This window comes from Vicugna pacos, chromosome 4, assembly GCF_048564905.1.
Source record: "Vicugna pacos chromosome 4, VicPac4, whole genome shotgun sequence".
NCBI lineage: Eukaryota > Metazoa > Chordata > Mammalia > Artiodactyla > Camelidae > Vicugna > Vicugna pacos.
Window position 1 is genome coordinate 23,677,417 of NC_132990.1, and position 21,598 is coordinate 23,699,014.

A 21,598-nucleotide genomic window follows, 5' to 3' on the forward strand; every position below is an offset into this window, starting at 1 on the left:
AAGAGCAATGAGCAAAACGGTCTCCTTGTATCATGGGGAGAGACTCTGTCAAGCCTAAAGTGAGCCTCGGCTCTTCCTAATGACCTCCTGCTGGCCCAGCTGGATGTAAGACAAGCTCATTTAAGCCTCTGCTGACCTTTCACTCCTTCAGTCCTAGAGCTGCACCAGTCCCTTCCCCCAAACCGCGTACCAGACAGACAACAGAGCTTAATGGCGGGGCAAAGGACTTCCTTCTCATGATACACAGAAATTTTTACAAATTTCTATCAACAGGAGTAGCATGCAGTCTCTCATGGCTACATAAGTTTCACTGCACAAACGTAACGCTTCCATAGACCCTTTATTCTTACCTTCCCTCAAAAGGAACAGGCTACTGTCTTGCCAGCATTCACTTGAAAATTCAGGCAGAAACAGCACTTAGCGCAGAGTGCACATACTGAGTGCCCAGGCGGTATTTTTCATGACGATACCACTTTGAGAGTATCTTCTTCACGTCCGTCTCCCTTGGGTCCACCACCATCTATCTGACCTGCTGATAAACTTCATTGGTGCCAGTCTTTCTCATACATAATTACTCATTTGAAATACTTGTTTTTGTAGGTAATCTCTTCAAAGAACAACAGGTCATTTCTCACCTGGAAGCAGGTTAGAAAACTTCACACAGACATTAACGTTTGCTTATATCTCTCCTGGTAAGATGGGTTCTCTGAGGTGATAGACCTCTCTTGCTGTAAGTGCTCTTCCTTTTCTTGTTGTGCTGAGAGAGACTTTTCTTTGTTGAAAATTCATAGTGCACGTTGGGCTCGGAAGCATTTCTTTTCTTTTCTTATTTTTTAAAGCCTTCTCAGAAATAATTTAATGTTTTTGCTGTAAGAAAGACTCCCACAAGCTTCAAATAAATGAATGTGGCAGAATATGAAAGGAGTTTACACTTGCCAAAAAATTACAATGTCATAAAAAAGGGATTTATTAACTTTGATTCTTGAGTGCCAAGATACGGGGGTGTGTGCGAGTGTGAGAGAAGCAAGCTGAGAAAGAGGGGAGAAGAATACTTTTCAGGAAAGGACCGTTTTTCTTCAGTTACTTAACATAAAACTACACTTTTAAAAAATACCTGGATTTTATGTCCTAATGCAAGCTGCTTGAATTAAAACAGGAGTTGTAAATTCCCAGTAAAAAGCTGTTATGCCCGAAGTGTTAGTGATCTTAACTCTAGTACTTTATGGAGTTTATTACTTATTTTATTAACTAGGGGGAAAAATGTTAGCCACTTCTAGTTTTAATTCTTTTTCTTGCTTGCTCTAATTATTTTGACTTTACCTTAGGAAAAAAAAAAGGAAGCCAAGTGTTTCTAACTGAACAGATGTAAGTGATGCCTCAATTTTGCCTATGCATGTATCAATCTAAATTATTACCAGCCATTGAAAAATCATGCTTTGGCTCTACTCTAAACGCCTCCACATAATGTATATGTGTGTTTTTACGTAAATACCCACATAAATAAGAATATCAAAAGACAAACCATCTTTAATTGCCAGAAGAGACACTGTCATCTTGGAAAGTGATGTATGAAGTTACTTTATCATATGGATGGGAAACAGGACCTTTTTCAGTCAAAGGAGACAGATTTGGGCAGTGAGAACCAGAGAGCTTCAGAAGGAGGCCTTTTGGGTCTGACGGCCAGCTGAGGGGGGGCCGCTGTAACTCGGCTGCCTTTTTAGTCCGCTCTGTCACTGAGGGGGCACTGGTGGGTCAGTCCGCTCACGAGTAATTGTGTTTTACAGACTTCTAAAGCAATTGGCTCAGTCAGTCCCAATTCAATAAAAGTGGAGAGCAAGAGAGAGAGCACTTTTGTTCTATTTTTTACTTGAAATTATTTCATTCAGCAGTCTGTCTTTTTTATTACCAGGACTTGACATTAGCACTCCAAGCTATATTAGCATCCATTTCAGCAGTTCAGTAATGGTATTAAAAAAACACTTAACTTCAACGGTGAATGGTTGTATGACAGTACCATAAAAAATCCACATAAAAAAAAAAAAACTTCTGTATTTGTCCCAGCAAATTATTTTTCACTTGTTTAACCACTTCAAAGCTACGTTCTCATGATGGGTATTCACAAGACCCTTCTGTTCTCAGAAGCAGTCAGTGGCGCTCTATTGAGGAAGGGAATTGGGAGAAAGAGGAAAGGGAGATCCTGGGGGGAGAAGGTAGGTAAAGATGCTGTTTACCCTGTAGTTAGATTACCTTCCATTCATCAGCAGAGATGGAATTGGCAACCTCAGAGCACCCAAGGTGAAATTCTTGGATCCTCCTGCCTGGCTGGGATTTGATTTTGAACCCAGCACTCTCCAAACTTGGGAGCAGAGCCTAACTACTTTGGCACTGCGGTGTGCTCATAAATGACTACATTAGGTTCTAAATTTTGATTAAACATTCAGTAATTAATCAATGGTAGACACGAAGCAGTTGGCAAGGTCCAGAGCTGCAAAATGTTTAAGACATAAAACATTACGAAGTAATTAGAATACGCTCCTTCAAGAGAAGGATTGCCTTCAATAAAGAGGTAAATGATAGCATCCTGCTTATTGTGGACGTAGGCAGCCGGAGCAATATGATAAACTGCTGGAGACACACATATCAGTAATCATCCACATTATTAGTGCCATTAATCATAATTCCAAAAATGTGACAGCAGCCGCCAACTTTTTGACCAATTTTGCTTCTGCCTGTTGGCCATTATAACTTCGCTAATAGACTGCAGAGCTCCTGTGCGTGGCAGTTTGCATCAAGAATGGAAGGTTAATTGTATTTGAGCTGCTGATTTCTTCTCTCCTTGGAAAAGGCTGAGCACTTTGACAATCCCAGGAGCTCACTGTTGTTAAACCAGTAAAAGTACTTTATTGAAAATTTCTTTGTTGGTCAGGAACGAGGAGATGTTTCAAAGGAGGTAGCGCCAGGCTGGGATCACCGCTGATGTATGTCTTGCTCCAAAGTGATCCTTGGGCAGCAACGTGAACTCAGTGGTTTCTTTCCATCACTTTGCTCCCTCATTTCTCTTCTCCAGACGGGGAAGAAATTGCAGCTCTGTTTGGTGATACGCTAGGAAATTGCCCAAGATTCGTGGTAGTCTCGATATGTGTATATAGGACTAAGAAGCTGGGAGAAGTGGTTAGTGATACTGGGAGAAGGAAGCACCTCTTTCATATGAAAGTCTGCTTCTATGGCTCTGCTTGTGTGAATAAAGAGTAAAATGAATTTCAAAAAAATAATCCAAATGTTCCTAAACGTTGAAATATTTACTAGCCTAGGTGCATTGCCGGTTGGTTAACTGAAGATTTTGTGTTTCAGCTGGTCGTTTTGACATCATTTAACCAGAGGCATGAATTAAATTAGATTTTATGCACTCTTTTTATTCATGTATCTTAAGTAGCTTCATTTTCAACAGAATTCTATGGAAGCCCATAGTTAAATTATAATATTGCCTAAAAAATTCTGTCCCCTCCCTTGGGGAATTCATACATCCCTAATGTTGTCGTTTTAAAAGGTGATATGAAACATTCTTGGATGTTTAGTCTTAGGAAGTATTGCCTTTGAAAAAAGTCTCAGAAACTGGCGTCCTATGTTGTATGCATTAGAAAAGGAAGCTTACTTTTAAAATAGAAAAACATTGAACAACAAAAGGAGTACTATTTCTTACTATTTTGGAAAAGCGTCTTCTAAACTCTTTATATTAAAGTCAGACTATAAAACAAGGGATGGAAGACTTGAGGATTAGTTCGTACGGGGTAAATATAAATCTCAGATTTAAGTCCTTAAAAGATGTCAGGGTTCATGGCTTTGCTTTTTCATACCCAACAACAGTAGTAAACTGAGCACCGTATGAGCTGCCTGATTGAGAAAATTTCCAAATGCCGTGAAAACATAATCCTATTCACAGTGTAACACGCGTCTCACATCACAGCGCAACAGGTTATCTACTGAATAATCGGCACCCTCGAGAAGCCTCGATGTGTCAGATACAACTCAGAAGTAAAATGGTTAGGGAACGACATTGGATATCAGTTCCACACTTAACCTGAGCATCCAGCATATACACATTTTCCATCCACCACTCTGCCTTCCCAAATGCCATTACTACATTAACATTTTTTATGCATTCCACAGCAATGACAAATTGTTTTGTAACTGTACTGCCAGATTTAGTATGCGAAAGACACATTCGCCTCTGCCAACAAACCAATAATTCTCACTAACATCTTCAGAGTTACAACATTTATAAAGTTGCAAAGTGGAGTAAACAAACCATCTGTTTGGCTTTTCCATATATGTCATGCTTTCTTATTAGCATATTACGATTCATTTAGTAAACAAATTTGGTGATTTCGTTCACGTCAAAGTTAGGTCGGAAGCTTGAAGATGATTAACATTCCTGGGACAGGCACATTAATACATTGCTTCCTCGGCAAAGTTAAATGGCTTCTCAGGAGAATCGCCCCTTGTTGACAAGATGAGACTGTCAATTTTGTTTGCCTGCCACATTAGGGGCCGTAAGGGGATGGCAGGCTCTGAGAGAGGGGAGTCATGTAGGCAGCGTAATTCACTGTGAATTGAGAAAAGAAGTCTAATTCTGATAAATGGTCGACCCCAATACATCCTACCTGTTATTACAACAGACGTGCCATATCTGTGCAGTAAATTAGCTAAACCCCTGAAGAGTTTGGTGGGAGCTTATCTTCAAGTGAATAATTTGAATGGAGAGGGAACTGTCTGCGTGACCAGTATAGATGATTTGTTTTATATTGAAAGGGGTGGAAGCGACTGAATTTCATATTTTTAATTTGCAAGAATTTGCTTAGCTTTTATTTCTTGCATTTATTATGTGCTTCTAATACTTTGCAGGGTTTTCTCTTTTTTGGGGCGTTGTTCACTAGAATTTCTTCCCCAGTTCACAGTGAATTTCTTTCCCGAGTTAGGGATGCTTTTCAGACCTTTTGGAGAGAATCTTTAAATAACCGTCTGTAGAGCCACCACTAGTTCTGCAGAAATGAATCTTGTCAGGAGTGCCGTGTAATTCACAGGGCTGCACGCAGGGTGCCAGTAACAAGTGGGGAGACACACATTTGTGAGGAGTTACGGACAACAGATAGTGTTGTAGAGTGTCACAGCGATACAGATACGAGGACTGATGAGGGGCAGAGGGTATACTTGTTCATTTCTGCAGACTTGGATGGCAGATTTACATTTCTGATTAGGACTATTATGGACTCGGTATCCCCGCTATATACCCAACCCCGGCATCTAGATTTCCCCAGGATGCAAATTTCTCTCCCCCCCCATAGAAATAGACACACATACACTCACACACATACACTGGGTATGCACAGTCAGTCGTATCTGCTGTGTATACGTCACTGGTGACCATTCTGGACAGTATAAGTTGGGAAGTGTGTGTGTGTGTGTGTGTGTGTGTGTGTGTGTGTAGTGGCAGAGGTGAGCAGAAGAAATAAAGGCAAAAATTAATCCAAATGGAGCCTCAATTCCGTTCCACCTGAGGCACTGTAATTAATTATCAAATATTTTGTTTCAGTTCACTCAGTTTAGAAGGGCTCAGAACTGATGAAGAAGTAAGAGTGAGATTGGACTTCTCATGTAAACCTATGGCTTGATTCAGTCACTATTCAGTTTTGCCGGCCACATTGTGATTTTCTTATTTGGCCATGAGACTTTCTTTTTTAAAAAAATAAAAAGTCCCTTCCTTATATCTCAAAACTGAAGTTAAAACCTTGGAACACTTTTTTTCAATCTGTGGAATTTTTATTTTTATGGTTGAACATTGCATTAAGTTGATCTGGGCATTTGAACAAGCTTGGAAAGGGAAAAGTAAGCCAAGGAGAGCTCAACATAGGACTGACTTTCTCTAAAGGGCATTGCATTCACTGGACTGCTTGATGGATTTGGGGTCTTCTGTGGCTGCATGGTCAAGTTTTCTTTCTTTTTTTTTTTTTTTAAACTGAGATATAATTGGTATGAGTCAAATTTTCATTAAAAAGACAGAAGAAGACTGCCAGTTCCCTTTAGTCCAGTTGGAGTACTTCCACTGAGCACTTCTAAGAGTAAGTTTGGTTTTATGACCTCCTGTACAACAAAGGCTTGGTTACTTTTTGCTTCTGAGGGTGATCTTACTTTTCAAAAGGCCTTTGGTAAACTCACAATATGCAAGGAGTAAGAAAGAGTGCAGAGGGTCAGAGGAAGCATTTGTGATTCCAGACATAGCCCTCGTTATAGGACTATGTCATTATCTACCTTGTGCCACAGTGGGTATAACAGGATCAGAATTACCCTCTGCTGCATTATCGTTGTCTTCTCTTAAATATTCAGACACATGCGTCCAGTCTTGGGACCATTCTTTTCCCTTCTACAGTGTGTTTTGGGGAAAGTTTCTCTAAGACTCTGCATATTATTGGTTGAAGTCAAATAAATGTAGTTTTAATTATGTCCTTTGTGCAAAGTGTTCTACTTGATCTGCAGGAAACTTGAGGTTGAATACGATACAGTTTGTATTCTTGAATGTGACTATCTCGGGGCTAAATTTCAGCCTACTCTCTTGATGAGATCCCCAGTAAATCCGATCCTTAGTCCTACTTAGCTTGTCTCCTCTCTCCATCCCAGTCATACTTTTTTCTGTGAGAGGAATTTGCCTCCTTGTATCGGTATTACCTACTTAATCAAAGCAAGTAGAAACAGCTTGTGTACTGTTCATGTTCTTGGAAAATATAACAAGTTCTCTTACAGTCTAGATGTTTGTTAATTACTTTAAATCTCTTTTCCAGAGATAAATATTCAAGCCCTAGGTTTATTTTCTAGAAAAACGCTCTCTGGAGAACTCAAAACTGGTTCCATCACGGATTTCTCCTTCAGCTTATTAAGGACAGCTGCCTTTGGCTTCCTCTGCGCAGGGATCCCCCCATTTCCAGCCCCCTCTGGCCTTCCCCTCATTTTAGGATCCTCTTCTCCGTACGTCTGATAGTCCGTTGGCATGACTTCTTTCTGTGTCTCTTCCCATCTTCCCGTTTTTGTATCTCTTTGGTTGTGCTGATCCAAATAGCAATATAAATTGCTGTTGACCCCAGGTCTCTGTATCTCCTCCCATGGACAGCGTCCTGTGACATAGCATGGTTTGGAGTGACTGAGTCCAGGTCTTTGTTAACATCAAGTGCTGCCTTTTGTCTGTTCAGTGGAAGCTGAACCTGACCTCTTGAGGCCCAGGATCCAGGCTCTCTGAAGAATTCCAGTCCATCGCCTCTCCCTCCTCCTCTTAATTTTCCTCTTTCCACCCCAGTAATACTGGGAGTTTGTTAGAACATCTCCAAACCCACTATCAGGAGAGTGCCTTTACCTAACACGTTCTTCAAGCATTTTGCATATGGCATTTCGGAGGATTATTAAACAAAAATGAAATAGATTAAGAAACGAACATAAAAGAATCAATTCTCTCGAACTGTGGTTGCATAATGGAAATCGACTACCACGAATGAACCCGTGCACTGAAGTTATGAACAGCAGAGCTAATGCACTGCCATGAGTTCATCTTTATTATTGCATTACACCTGAATCAATTGATAAAGTAGCTTTTTTTTTTTAAGCAAAGGATGGCACTTAATTGAATAAAAGTCAATGTAATTATATTAGCAGAGGCCAACGGTACTGCTGACAGCGGAAAAGGGACACTGTTGAACAGAGGGCCAGAGCTGGTCTACACATTTCTGCACATCGTTTGGTTGACAGATATTGAGGGCTGGTACATCATCTAATTAGATTACAGATTCCTATTGCTGTGAGTGAGAAATGAAGAGAAACATCTCTTCCTGGTAACACAACAGTGGAGATGTGTAATTTCACAAGTCATCTTAGGAAAGATGTGTCCATCTGGGTGATCAGTGTGTCCTTTTGTCAATGTTAATTTATTCTTCCTTACTCAGTGTGTCTCTCTGTCGCTGCTGTTTTCTCGGCAGTGAATCTAGGAAGTGGTAACTGCAGATGTGTGAGAGGCAACAGAGTTCTAGATTAAAGTCATCGCAAAATGTGTGCCCATGAAATTAATGGGCTGGGGAGGGTGTAAATAATAAAGAGGGGTAGGGTTTCTGGAGCTGCATATGTTTGGCAGGTTGTTTTATCAGTAGAGTGATAGTACACAGTGTAACTATTTCCACATTTACTAATAACTCTGGTGGTGTCATACCCACATGTCAGGGGAAAGACTTCACAGTAGGCACTGTCTGCATGCTGCCTAGCAGCCTGCACTTGGAGTCATCTGCCATCTGACAGCAAGGAGACAGGGAGTGACTGTCAGAGCAGGGACCATGGGGACAACTGCTGTTTCTCATTCACATATCCGCACACTGCATGCATCTGTGTAGACCTCACTGATGGATGATGATAATGCTGTGAATTTGGTTTATCTTAATTTATGATTTTTGGATTGTGCGGCTGATCTGAAAATCATCAAGGCAGCATATGAGATGATCGCTTATGCCAGAAAATAATTTTGTGGTCAGAACATTTTAAATCCCTATTTTATTGTTTAAGTTTTTTTTTTAAACCAGATGTCTAGAATGTGAATTTGTTTTCTCTCTCTCTCTCCTCTCTCTCTCTTTCTCTCTCTGTCTCTCATTCTTGCTTTCTTTTGTGATCGATTTAGCAAAAGATTAGAAAGCTGATCTTATTATCACAAGGTAAGCTCAGCCTTCCTAAGCGCAGTGTGGAGAGGGCTGCCGCCCCTCTGCCCCTAAAGCCTGGAGTGCTGTATATTGTCTTGTGTGCAGAGGTGGAGAAGTGTTTCCCACCTTTCTTGTCTCTGAGGCACATACCTCTCAACCATCTCTAAGAAATATCAGCCCTGCTTGTCACCAAATAGAGTGACTCATTTCGGTCTTCCGTACTTTTTAATTGTAATCATGTCTGTTGAACTTTATACTGACCATCCCAGGTCATTTCTGTCATCACAATTACTTCTCCAAGAACGCAGAGCTTCTGCCATTATTGAGAAGCTTTTACATATCTGTGTAAATTTATTTATTGGCTTATTTTTTGGAAGAGTAGCCTTCAATTTAGGTACTTGTCAAACGTGAGCCTTTGCAGGTGGAGAGAGGTATATGCTCAAGGGCATTTTAAAAATAAATGGGGGATGTAAATACAAACGCAATGTTTTCAGATAATAACGTATCAGGCTTTGTAAATCATGACATCCCTATGGATGTTCTGGGACAATCCTATCTTATTTTACACAAGCAAAGCACTCAGTGAGTACAGTAAAAGTTTTGCTTGTCTAAGAAGTACGGATTCCAGTTGTTAAAGGAGAGGGACCATATGTTATTATTGTGCTTGATTTTCTTTTGTATTCATTATGTGTGGGTTTTTTTAAAAAATATTTTGGTCCCTTTGTGGTTTTTTCTTTTTTCCTGTTTTTTTTTTTTTTTTCTGTTGTTGAGTGTGATTTTTTTTTCTAAAGGGTGGGTGGGTTTTATTTAAAAAATCAATTTGTTTTTCACTTTTTTTTTTAAGAATTGAATTTAAAACTTGAATTACTTGATAAAAACATTTTCAACATTAAAATGTAGCAGCTTCTGAAAATAAATGTATTTTACTATTAGATTTAGCTGAGATCCCAAATTCGGGGAGGGGGGAGGATTTTTGTTAGAGACAGTCTGTAACCCTATTTCAAACTGATAACCTATTAAGATCAGTTTTTCTCCTACCTAAAACAGGAGGTGTAGGAAGGTGAGGGGGAAACAATTCTTTTTTGAAGTTAATCGTTAATTATCTAAGCCATTTACTTTTTTAGAAAAAAGAATCCTTTTTATACCGCAAAGTACAGTGTTTGCTGTAGGAAAAAAGGGGTTTTGTTTTGTTTTCCTTTTAGGTAAATTCAAATGATTAAGGTTAGATAAGCAAAAAGTTTCCATTCTTTTATCCTATTGGATATATTTTCTCAAATCTGTGCTTGAGATTCCCTGCAACTGATGCTGCTACACAGCAAAACGAACAGAACCGTCATTCAGAAAAAGGCGCACGGGTTTGCACTCGTTCACCATTGAAGAATTTTACTCTCGTAAAAATGATGTTAGTGGAGCGCTCCCCACCACCACGTATTCCCAAATCCTGAAGGTATAGAGAAACGTTTGCTTTTGTAATGGTGTCATTAGCAGTGAATGTGCTTATTTGACGCCTAGTGAAAGCTGAATCCATTTTAAAATGCTCTCCTTTTTCTCCCCCTTCCCACTCCCTGTGCACCTGCCCCCGCCCCCTTCCCTCTTGTTTTCCTAGACACAGTGCCAACATAAATCTGCACCGTAAACTGTTGACCAAAGAACTCGATGACATGGGCCTGGACTCATCGCAGCCCTCCCTTAGCAAGGACCTCCGGGATGAATTTTTGATGAAGATCTATGGTGCCCAGCACCCCCTGGGGCTCGATGTCAGGGAAGACGCCTCCTCTCCCGCCGGGACGGAAGACTCCCACCTGAACGGGTACGGGAGAGGCATGGCGGAGGACTACATGGTCCTTGACCTAAGCACCACCTCCAGCCTCCAGTCCAGCAGCAGCATCCATTCCTCCAGAGAATCCGACGCAGGCAGCGACGAGGGGATCCTTCTGGACGACATTGACGGGGCGAGTGACAGTGGGGAGTCGGCGCACAAGGCTGAGGCCCCCGCCCTCCCCGGCAGCCTAGGGGCTGACGTGTCGGGATCTCTGATGTTCAACAGCTTGTCCGGGAGCAATGGTGGGATCATGTGCAACATCTGCCACAAAATGTACAGCAACAAGGGGACCCTGCGAGTGCACTATAAAACCGTGCATTTGCGAGAAATGCACAAGTGCAAAGTCCCCGGTTGCAACATGATGTTTTCCTCTGTGCGAAGCCGAAATCGGCACAGTCAGAACCCTAATCTCCACAAAAACATTCCCTTCACTTCAGTAGATTAGTCTCAAAACGGACACTCCAAATGCCAGCTCTCACCAGATGGCCTGCATATTCGAACTGCCAGAGTCAGTGTGTGCTTGTGTACTTGGGAGGGTGTGTGTGTATGGAGGTGTGTGTGTGTGTATACACGTGTGCCTCTGGGTCTGCGTATACACACACGCACACGTTTTTTTCAGCTATGACAAGATAAACACTAGGTGCTTTTGAAATTGTTTTTCTTTTTCCTTTCTAGTTTTGGGAAAGAGGTGGGTTCTTTAATTTGCGGGTAAAAACAAGAGTACCCTGTAAACACACATACACACACACACACACATAAAGCGTGCAACTAGCCCAAATTTTGACAGAATAATAATTCTTGGTCCTCTCCAAAGAGACAATTAGTACCCATGACTGTTGCCTGCAAAAGAAAAAAAAAGGGAAAAAAAAAGAAAAAAGAAACAGAAAAGGAACTTCTAAAAGTTGTCTTTTGTGAACTTTAAGGTTTTGAGAGAATCTTCGATTAAAGCATGGCAGATTCACCTGTAAATACTTAGCCTTGAGAGGCCAGCGATGTAAAACAAGTGTATCGATGGTTGTTTAACTCTTTTGTTTAATTTTTACAGATACATCCAGCTGTTAGATATACAGGAAAATAGTTTGCTGGCTAGCTCGATTCATTTATGTTAGCATTAATGCACATTTTTTTTAAGGAAAAAAAGAAACTTGGTCTTGTTTTTACTACCTGCTAGATATAGTGATAAAGAGGTGCTGGCATGCCTTACAGCACAGATCTGATTTTTTAAAATGTCCTGTACTAGTACATAAATCCAGTCATGCACTTTTTTTCATACACTACAAGGGGATGTGTAATATCCATGCTTCTTTTTTTATCCTTAAACTATTGCCATACTTGGAGTAAGTGTCTTTTTAAAAAAAATTCACTTGTATAAAAAATGGTCTGGTCAGTATAGGGCACAAATGCCAAACAAAAGTATTAGTGTTAACACGAAACTGCCAACTTTGCACAAGTTTCCAGAAAAGAAAATACAATTAGTCACTCAACATAACCACAGGCCAATTTGTCGGCCACCAGAAAACCGCTTTAAAAAAAAAAACAAAACACTTGGTGATTCTTTCAAGTGCCGAATGTTATTAGAATCAACATTGCATCCTTCTTGCTTATATGTTAAGTTACATAAAAGGAAAACAAAATTATGTGGTGTGAAACGGCCAAGGCATTTATTCTTTAGAGGCAGGACAATATTTCAGGATACAAAAGCCCAAATTACTCACTATGGAACAAAGCTGAATACAGGAAAAGAGTTGAAGGCTCACTTGCAAAGACCTAACTCTTACCCTTTAAAAAGAAAGGAAAAGCCTGAACCGGGTTGGTCTGTCGTGTGGCCACCTAATTTGTTGCAAGTTCTGCAGTAGGACTATGATTCAGGCCTGTCTGATAGACAAAATCAAAAGACATTTAACAGCAGCAGTACTGGGAAGCTTTGAAAGCATGTGCTGAACTTGAACTGAGCAACACTCCTTTCTGCAAAGCCAGAAGAAGGGGGTTTAAAATAGGATCTCTCACTGTTTCGTGTTTTGTGTTTCCCCGCACAATCTGTCAGAGAGAAATGAAAGCAAGCCTGAAACCAAGCAGTCGAGAGTGAGAAAGGGGAGGGAGAGGATCCTCCAAACCTTGTTTTGTTTTGTTTTGTTTCCGATGTTTACACATGTTGCCTGAGCTGGTTAACCACATCGGCAGCCTCGGCTACCACAACATACTGACTAAATGATGATATTTACTCAAGTTCAGTCTGCAGCCAAAACCATTAGGGTGTGCATTGCAGACAGTGTTTTGTTGTCTTTTTTTTTTTTTTTAAGTGGAGGGTTGGGGAGAAAAGAGATAAGGAATATTTTGTCAAGCAGTACATAATAATTTAAAGAGAATGTATTTCTTTTCTGCATTTAAGGGCCTCAAACATTTCTCTCATCAGCCTAAAAATTAAAAATACCCCCGGTGTCTTATTAACTTGTAGTAGCATTTCCAATTTTCATGTTTTGTAATTTTTTTTCCTATGTTCACATCAGCATTCACTTCCGTTAAATTTGCCAAAGGAAACTGTTAATATGTTTCTCTTGTTATTATTCCTGTAGGATTTATTGTACCTCACAGTATTTATTGTTTCCAAAATTAAGCATCGTTGAGGATTCCGTATTTTTATTTGTGAAAATTTCAGAAACAATAGATTCTTAAAGATAAGCTAGACGTGTCTAGGAGTTTTCTTTGCACCTCCTTCAGAGGATGCCATGGGGTTCATTTAATTCTTCCTTTGTTCTACAGTGAGGAGAGACCAAAAGTATTTACAGTACAAAAGAAACTATATCAAACACTATGTCTGTTAAATGACAAATGTTTACGGTAAAAAAGCTGAGGAATTAGTGCTAACCGTTTTTTTTTGTTTTCTTGTACCTTTGAATTCCCCAAAGTCTTAATTGCTTTATTTTGGTGTTGTGTTAAATTGAATAGACAGAGATGTTTTCCTTTGTTTTATACCATATAAGCCTCTGTACAGTATGTTTGTGAAAGATTGAACTAGAATAATGAAAGTTTGTTTGCAAACATTTTGGTCCTCTTAGCGTTCTCTGTGTTTGTGCTGTTGCTCCGTGAACCAAGTGATTCGGTTCCAAGAGTGGAAAAACTATTTTTGGTATACCAAAAGAGTATGGAAACACTAGCTTTGGGAGTGTGCGTAGACTAAATGACATGTAATTTTATGAAAATAATTCATTTTCAGCAATTTTTTAAAGTTACACTCCTGGTTGAGATATAGAACTCATCTTGTACAGAATCAGTGTTGAGTCAGTTTAATGTCAGTGGAAAGGTCCGAGAGCCCTAGTGAGTGAACCACGTGGCTGTCAGCAGGTCACGTCAGTCAGCAAGTGAACCAGGCTTAGAACAAATGTTTGTTACTCGCCACAAACAAACCAGGCTGATATGGCTAGCCCAGTGGAACAAGTCCAGAAGAATGAGATTCTCAGGGTAGAATTTCCCTTGCTTGGAAGCATGAACGTGTTCACCTGCTTTTTGTTGGAGAAACAGCAGTGAGTCCTGGACAACATGCCCTTTTAAGTCTCTCCCCTCTTTGCTACTACTTTTGTGCCTGAAGTGCCCACATGTTATGGTGGCCTTCCAAGTGGGTGAATAACATTTTCCAGTATAAAGTCTATTTGGATGGAAGTGGTCCATAAAATGTCTACTCATGCAACGTAGCGTTCTCCTAGTCCCCAGGTGTTGCTTGTTCTCGGGTGTGTGCCTCAGGGCGGTGTTTTGACTTAACTCTAAATCTAGTTAAGACAGTGATTCCAAGGCTGATTTGGAAACGGGAAGGATAAAGAGATCAGCATTTTAATCACTGAGCCCTTCCTCTTTGCCCATTCATGCTCCTTTTTTCCCCATAGGATTTCCTATTGCAAAACAGGTTCTGTCTAGCTGCCTCCCTCCTAGCTCGCTGAAAAGGAACAGGGATGGCAGCTCTTCATCCAAGCAGCCTTTTCCCAGTTGATTTTAAGCAACATTTTTGTCACAGGTACAAAATTGGGCAGTATCATTCATGTGCATGTTCACGAGCTGGTGTTGAAATGTACTGTTTTGATCATTTTAAGATATGTTTTTACACATATCAGAAAAGTTTAGTCTGCTTTGGGGAGTATCTGTTACAGAGAGGGACAACACAGACCAAGAATAAGGATAGATAATAAGTAATTTGGTTTTAAAAATGTGATAAAAAGCATGACATTCTTTGTTCTGCTGTTAATTGTACTGAAAAAAGTCAATGCATTTCAGATCTTAGTCCAACCACCTGTTTAGCGTGATGCCTTTTAAAGGTGTCAGTGTGTTAATGTCTCCCCCTCAATGTGACACGCATCTCTTTTGAAATTGTTTTCTGCACAGTAGTCCTTTGTAGTGTGATTTCTTTGGCCATGAATTTCCAGGCCTTTCCAGTAAGAGGAGAAAGGCACTTAACTGGTTAACAGCCTGTTAGTATATACATTGCTCCTTTAAAAAAAAAAGGCAAGCTTTGAATATACGCAGCATGGGCTGTTCCGCAGGCACTCTGCCCTTCTCCTCAGGAGGACCCAGGCACTAGGTTCCCACCCAGTAAAAACTGACCTTTTTCTCCCCCTCCCCTGTACACACCCCTGATGTGTGCCAAGCAAACGAGAGCTGCAGCCCTTGGCAGTTAAAACAGAAAGAAGCCAGTAACCAGAGTGAGACAGACTTGCTGCTAGCTGCTAACAGTGGACCTGAGCGGTCCTGACTTGTGCTTGGTCTTCAGTGGTGGGTGAGACTGACTAACAGTAAATAATGCTCAGCTGTCATGAGACACTCTACATCTGCTCTCATAAGAAACAAATCATCCTGAAGAAACTTTCTTTGATCTTATGGACACACTCCTTTTCTGGAGAACTTTTTAAAATTATGACAAATTTGTTTTGATTTTGTATTTTTTTTTAAATCACTTCTGTTCTCCCCAACTTGGAATATTTAAATGAGAGAATGTTGCTTTTCCAGCTCATTCTTTGTTTTCCTAATGAAAGGGGTAGAAATGCATAAGGAGGGCAGTAAAAGGCAGGAGCCAAAAAGGCTGGAGGGAATCACAGTTTTTAAAGGGAACTGAGGTATACGAAGCAGAGCACAGGGACCTGCCCTGGTTTGAAGGTAACTCGAAGAGAAAATAGTGAATGCAATGAAAGTGTATGTTCAAGAGAAAAGTCTAGTGCAACTCAGCCTAGCAGTGGGTGGGTGTGTCTCCACCAGTGCCCTCCAGATCTCCCCATGACTCGTGCGCGGCACTGAACCCCGGTCTGAGGAGGGCGGGAGGAGGAAAACAAGGATGCTGCGTGGAATAGCTCGGCCAGGCTGGCCAGGAAAGCCAGCTAGAGCAGCTGTGTGTGTGTGTTGGGGTGGGGGTGTAGTTCATTTTTTCTTTTCTTCATTTTCCTTTTTTCTTTTTTTTTGGAGTGGGAAGTAATGCTAGAGTCCCTTAGGGAGCAACAATATCCATTGGGTCCTCTAGGTTATAGTAAAGGCCAGTGGTCAAACCAAGCTCCACTTGTGACAAGTGGAGCTGAAGTGAGTGGTTCCCAGCACAGACCTCTTTATCCATCATTACCTTGGCTTGCCCCTGTAGCTGTGGTTGTAATGCTGTTTGGCTAAAGATTTCTTGATCAAAATGTGAGCTCATTCGCCTTCCTAGGAAGCATCAAAGTAACTTTTCTGTTTTCATATTTTCCCTCCAAGCAGAACCCTGTGTGGTAGGTAGTCTTGCCCGTGTTAGCATTAAGGCCGTATCGGATCTGTCCCAATTTATTTCCCTATTTCCTCCAGTTGGAAAGTTGCTCACTGTAAACGGCAATTTTCCTTTAGCATTATGTAAATCCAGCTCCAAAACTGGCTAGTGAATCAACCTAACGTCCCTCCGGCCCAGCCCTCATCCTTCCCTGTGTCCTCCTGTCATCCTCATTCTTCCCACATCTGGCACAAAATGATGTTTATGATCGTTCGGCAATAACTGGACATCAAGTACTGTCTTTTTGGCATTCGCTGAAAAATCCATAACCAATAATGGGTTTGAAAAAAAACTAAGCCGTTTTACAAGTGCACAGAATTGGATCAGCATCATCGTTCATTATAATGCTATATATATTTTTTGAAGTAACGTACTATAGTTGTCATAAAACTATCTTTATTCCTCTCCTCTGAAGTGTTGTTGTAAATTCATTTGACCTCTACTGCAAAAAAAAAAATCTTCTTTTCTGTATAGAGTATCAAGACAAGGCTCCGTTTGTAACAAATAGTGGACCATTACAGAAGAGGAAGGGGAACAGCCAGGCTGAGCAGCGAGAAGCTTCAGTTCAATTTCACCTCATATCTTTCTAATAACTTACTTGTCACTTTATTACCTTCCAGTAATGTGAACGCTGCTGACAAGACTGTCACACTAACAGCAGACAACACCCTCTCCGCTTCAGCCCCAGCTCTCCTGGCTACTTATTGCCCTGGCCCTGAAGGGACACAAACTAATAGTGTGCTTTCCAGTTCAGCACTTGGCCATCAAATATAAAAGGATGCGTAATTGCCTGTTTATCCCTTGTGAAGGGGAAATTGAGTACAAGGGCTAGGCTTTCCGTCCGAGTTCCCTGATGTACACACACATTCACAGTCCGTCTCTCTTTCTCTATCCCCTCCTTCCTCCTCCAGCTTTCTCCTTCCCTCCTCTCCCAACACATGAGCACGTACACACACCTACTAAACTATATCTCTGGGAAGCCCAAGGCTGCCTCCAGGTGCCCTCTCCAGCTATTAAGTGGACAGGAACAAGACTACTTAGGTAAGGGTCAGTAGAGGGATGCTGGCTGTGACGGCATTTGTGTCTGGAAACTGAAGCACTGCAGCTCCATGCCCATGCACTTGGGGGGTCCCGAGTGTGGCCCTATAATTACAGCAAAATTTCTGCCAGTCAGTGGCAAAAGTGGGATCAGATCGCCCCATATTCTGTAAGAAAAGAACTAAAATACTTGACTTCCCCTTTAAAAAGTGCACATGGTGTAAACAAATTGGCTGTGCATGATGGTAAGAAAAGTAATTTTTTTTTGTTTTGGCATCCAACCATTCGCCTAAATATACTGATGTATTTTGCCATGACAACCTCCGAATCCATAGGGTAACAAGACAGATTAACTTTTGTTTAACTGGACTGACAATCTGAAAAATATTAGAAGGCACGGAGATCCTCACTGTAATCACTAAAACAGGAATGGCCCTATCTGTAAAAGGTTAAGTTCTCCACTTTGGGAGAACTGTGGTAAGTACAAGTTCGTGAGCTTTACGAAATCAAGTGACGAGGGGACAAAAAGTACAAAGGACGATCACGTGATGGTATTACATTCCCAAACCCTGAGCCCAAATAACGGCACAGGTACTGGCTGCTCTTGTTGTCTCCTGAACTAATTAAAGGGTGGTTCAGAAGCGCTAGGTGGTGATGAAAGGAAGTGCAAGACCTGTGGTGCGTCTCCCTTAATGGAACTAGGGGACTCCACGCTTCCTTCTCACCCGCCGGCAGCAGGTCTGGAAGAAGCTGTTGAACCGCTTTGAACAGTCATGTTTCAAATATGTTTGTCAATCAAATAAGACACACGTGGGTGTCATCTTTGATGCAAACTTCTGGAAAGAGAAAAGCTGCAGATCTAGACAACTTAACAGGTCTATGTTGACAAACCTGTGCTAAAATAATCTCATAACCCAGTGTGAGGGCTGGGAAGAAAAGCACTTTGAGCAAGGATATCTTGGGGTCAAAGAAAAAGCAGTTGACTTGATTTTTTTTTAAGTTCCTCCAGTATGTATATAAAGTGGTCATTTATCAAACATCTTAATAGAATCTTAATTAAAAATTAAGTTGCCAAAATTGCACAGGTTCTGCTAATATTAGCTTCCCCCTCCTTAACAGGGGTGCTAAGGACAGTTCTAACTTTTTTTTTAAAGTTTTTTTAGCTTCCTCTTTTGAAGATTCTTTGAAGGCAAAGAAGAGCAGAAAAAAGGTATTTTAACAAAAAAGGAAAGTAGATAGTATAAAAATATATTTCTTGAAGAGAGAGTATCTAAGCACTATACCAAGACTTTATAAGGCTTCCTTGTTGCCAAATGTGATGTTGAAATAATGCACACTTAAGATGGCAAATCAATCTATTACGAAGTGGCTCTGCCCACTTGTTACGGAGCTCAAGGACTGAGGGGACTCTGGGGAGACCCTGGATGTGAGAGCTCCATTCATCTGGCCCTGGAAATGTTCTCCACAAGGCGGGGAGAAAACCCCAGCCCTCTTGGTAGCCCCCCTTCCCAAGGCGAGCTGACCTGGCACTGTTTCCCGGGAGCCTCCTGCCTGCCCGCACGGCGCTAGCGGACAAAGCCTCCCCCACCCCGCCTCCAAGTCGGTGCTGTAGCCCTGAGAAGCACTGATTCAAGAGGTATGACGCTCCTGATGCCCAGACAATGTGCTGAGTTAATAGGTTCACTTGAGATGTATAAACCAAGGCCGATTGTTTATTTTTTCTTTCATCTAGTACTCAATTTGGAGCATTTTTGCATGTCTTTGTACAGAGTAATCCATTCCTCTCACTGCCCATCTTAATCTCCCTGAATTTCCATTATCTCTTCACTCCTACCCTTTGTTCTTCTATCTCCCCTACCCTCTCCAAAAAATATCTTTTCTGAAGCAAGAAGGTAGAACACTCCCTCCTTCATCTGGATTTTGATCGCTTTGGAAACGTGTGTCCTACCCTGTCCAGGGTTTATATAACGTGAATTAAGTGAATGAGATGTTCTAGTATTATATATTAACCTGATATGACTAAGATTGATAATTTATGGTGCTCTCCCTTTCCTGTGCAAACTCTGGTTCAGCTGCCATGCAGAGAAGTCTTACTTTTTTCCTACCAATGCCAGTATGAGCAGGGCAGGGAAGCTAAATGTGGGTACTTGGAGGTCAGAGGGGCAAGAAAGGTGGAAACACCAGAAGACTTTGATCTGAGGCCACCACCCTGGACCTTTCCTCAAAGGTGGAGGCTAGTCGGGGCTTCAGGAAAGAAAGCTCCCCGTTCTCTACTGCCGATAGCGGACTAGTCCTCAAGAAATAGCAACAGCCCTCACGTGGTTGAGAGAACACATAACCTTCTTAACTCACCCCAAACCCACTGGTGGGTCTCAATAACAAACACGCCGGACTCACCCTGCGTATCTGACAGCAGAAGTGGCCGAAGGGAACTGAAATATCTTGAGGAAAAGGAATTTTCCTCAAGATATGACCCTCTCCCTCCCCTAAAGTTTGGGGGTTTATGTTTTTGTTTCTGTTCTCATCTGCATCAGATCAGCCTCTTCTGCTCAGCCTGTCACAGAGCCACAGTGTGTACTACGCGAGGGAGCTGCACCAAGGGACGGGGACAGCTCGCATCCCCCGATCGTGTCCTTGTGCCGTCGGTAGCTTCATACATACTGTATGTACCTTGAACAAGGGTTTTGTTTCTGTTTTGCTTTTTGGTTTGTTTTTATTAGTAGCCTAAGGGAATTAAGTTTTTTATTTACATTTTCCTTTGTTGTATTTTCTGTACTATAACTGTCTACAGTATGTCTTTTGCATAAAATGCATAAGGGTTCGGGGATGTAAATGGAATTTTATTCATATTTTGTCCAAATACCTCTTGTAATTTGTATCAAAATTCTTGTACAATTTTTATATTAAAGATTTATCAGTCACTGATCTCTACTTCCCTTCTTTATTTGAAGAAACCTCAACAAACTCCAGTAAGACCTTTACAAAACACACCTGGGAATATGTCCGCTCGCATCATCACTCACCCTATTTAAGCACACCTGTTGGATAACCATCTCCTGTTTGGACTGAACCCGGGCACTACTGAGGGCACTTCTTAGGAAGATCAAATTCGTCTCTTACTCAGATGGCAAAGCTGAGTCAGAGCGACCAAGATCCCAGCCAGTCCCGGCAGAGCCCAGCGAACACCGACTCTTTCCTCACTAAAGCTAGCCCTCTGGGGACGCTTCCTCTTTGTCTCTCCAGAATTTTCTTTTCCCTGAAGCCTTTGCCCAAGCTCTTCGGAGCTTCTGCAAATAAATTTTCTTCCACCCCCACCCCACCTTGTGACATTTGTGGCAGCAGCCAACAGGATGATGACTATATATTTTTTTCAGACTAAATGCTTGTGTTTCAGTTTATAGTCTCTAGATGATGGCTTTCTGAAGATTGTGCTTGTTATCATCAAGAAACAAATCTAGCAGATGGAAAGATGTCATCATCGGTGACATCTCCTCCTCCTGTCATACTACGTGGGACCAGCGAGGAGAAGCAAAGGGGGTGCTTCTGACTCAGCACTCTTTAGTATTACCCCCCCAACACACACACACTTCTTAAGCCAATTCTAGCTAAAAATTAGGCTAAGCCAGACTCACTTTTGCTCAGGTCTCCTTTCCAATTTAGGATTTCCTGTCCTCCATCCCTAGAGCCAGATTTGCCCGTCTGCCCAGCTTGTACCACTCACTTCTCCAATTTCCTCTGACCTATGAGCCAGGGAAATGAGCTACCCAGACTCTCTAGCAACCCCCTTGGCCCCAGGCCTCTGGCCAGCAAGGGGCCAGACAGGCTGCTTGTACCCGTCTGGCTGTGAGCAGGCCCACAACACTAGGGCTCAGCCAGCTTCAGACACCACTGACTGAGGGTCCCTCCTGAGGTAACAGGGATGCTGACTACCAAGTCTGGATGGGGGCTCCCCCCTAGGTTTCCTCTGAGCACCCACAGACAGGCTTTGGGGTGAGGGAGAAATGAAAGGTTAAACAATTTGGGGGAACTCAACCTCCATTGAGGCATGTGGTTATTAAATGTCACGGATGTCTTAACGCACAACCGCAGGGAATCCAGGCATAATTATGATCTTTTCATCTGTCATAACACGTCTATAATTGGCAAGAATTCACCCTCAAACAGTTCCTTCTTATTCTTTAAAAAAAATTGTTTTAAATGTTATTAAATGGTGGAAATCCTCCCATTTAGCAAAGAGGCACCCATGAA

At 41.6% G+C, this 21,598-nt stretch overlaps 1 protein-coding gene and 1 long non-coding RNA gene across 23 annotated transcripts in view; one reads left to right on the plus strand and one right to left on the minus strand.

The window, feature by feature from the left end:
- Positions 1–13,583, plus strand: part of BNC2 (basonuclin zinc finger protein 2) — a 403,534-nt gene extending 389,951 nt beyond the window's left edge. For 15 of the 17 annotated variants that reach the window (XM_072959373.1, XM_031676985.2, XM_031676990.2 and 12 more), the window contains one exon: positions 10,327–13,583. In XM_072959373.1, the coding sequence (XP_072815474.1) occupies positions 10,327–10,987 (661 nt within the window). In that variant the 3' untranslated portion in view covers positions 10,988–13,583. Of the gene's footprint in view, positions 1–8,701; positions 8,736–10,326 lie in introns of all 17 variants that reach the window. The other 2 variants (XM_072959379.1, XM_072959370.1) reach the window with 2 other exon arrangements.
- Positions 1–21,598, minus strand: part of LOC116280210 (uncharacterized) — a 104,431-nt gene that overhangs the window by 38,589 nt on the left and 44,244 nt on the right. The window lies entirely within an intron of this gene.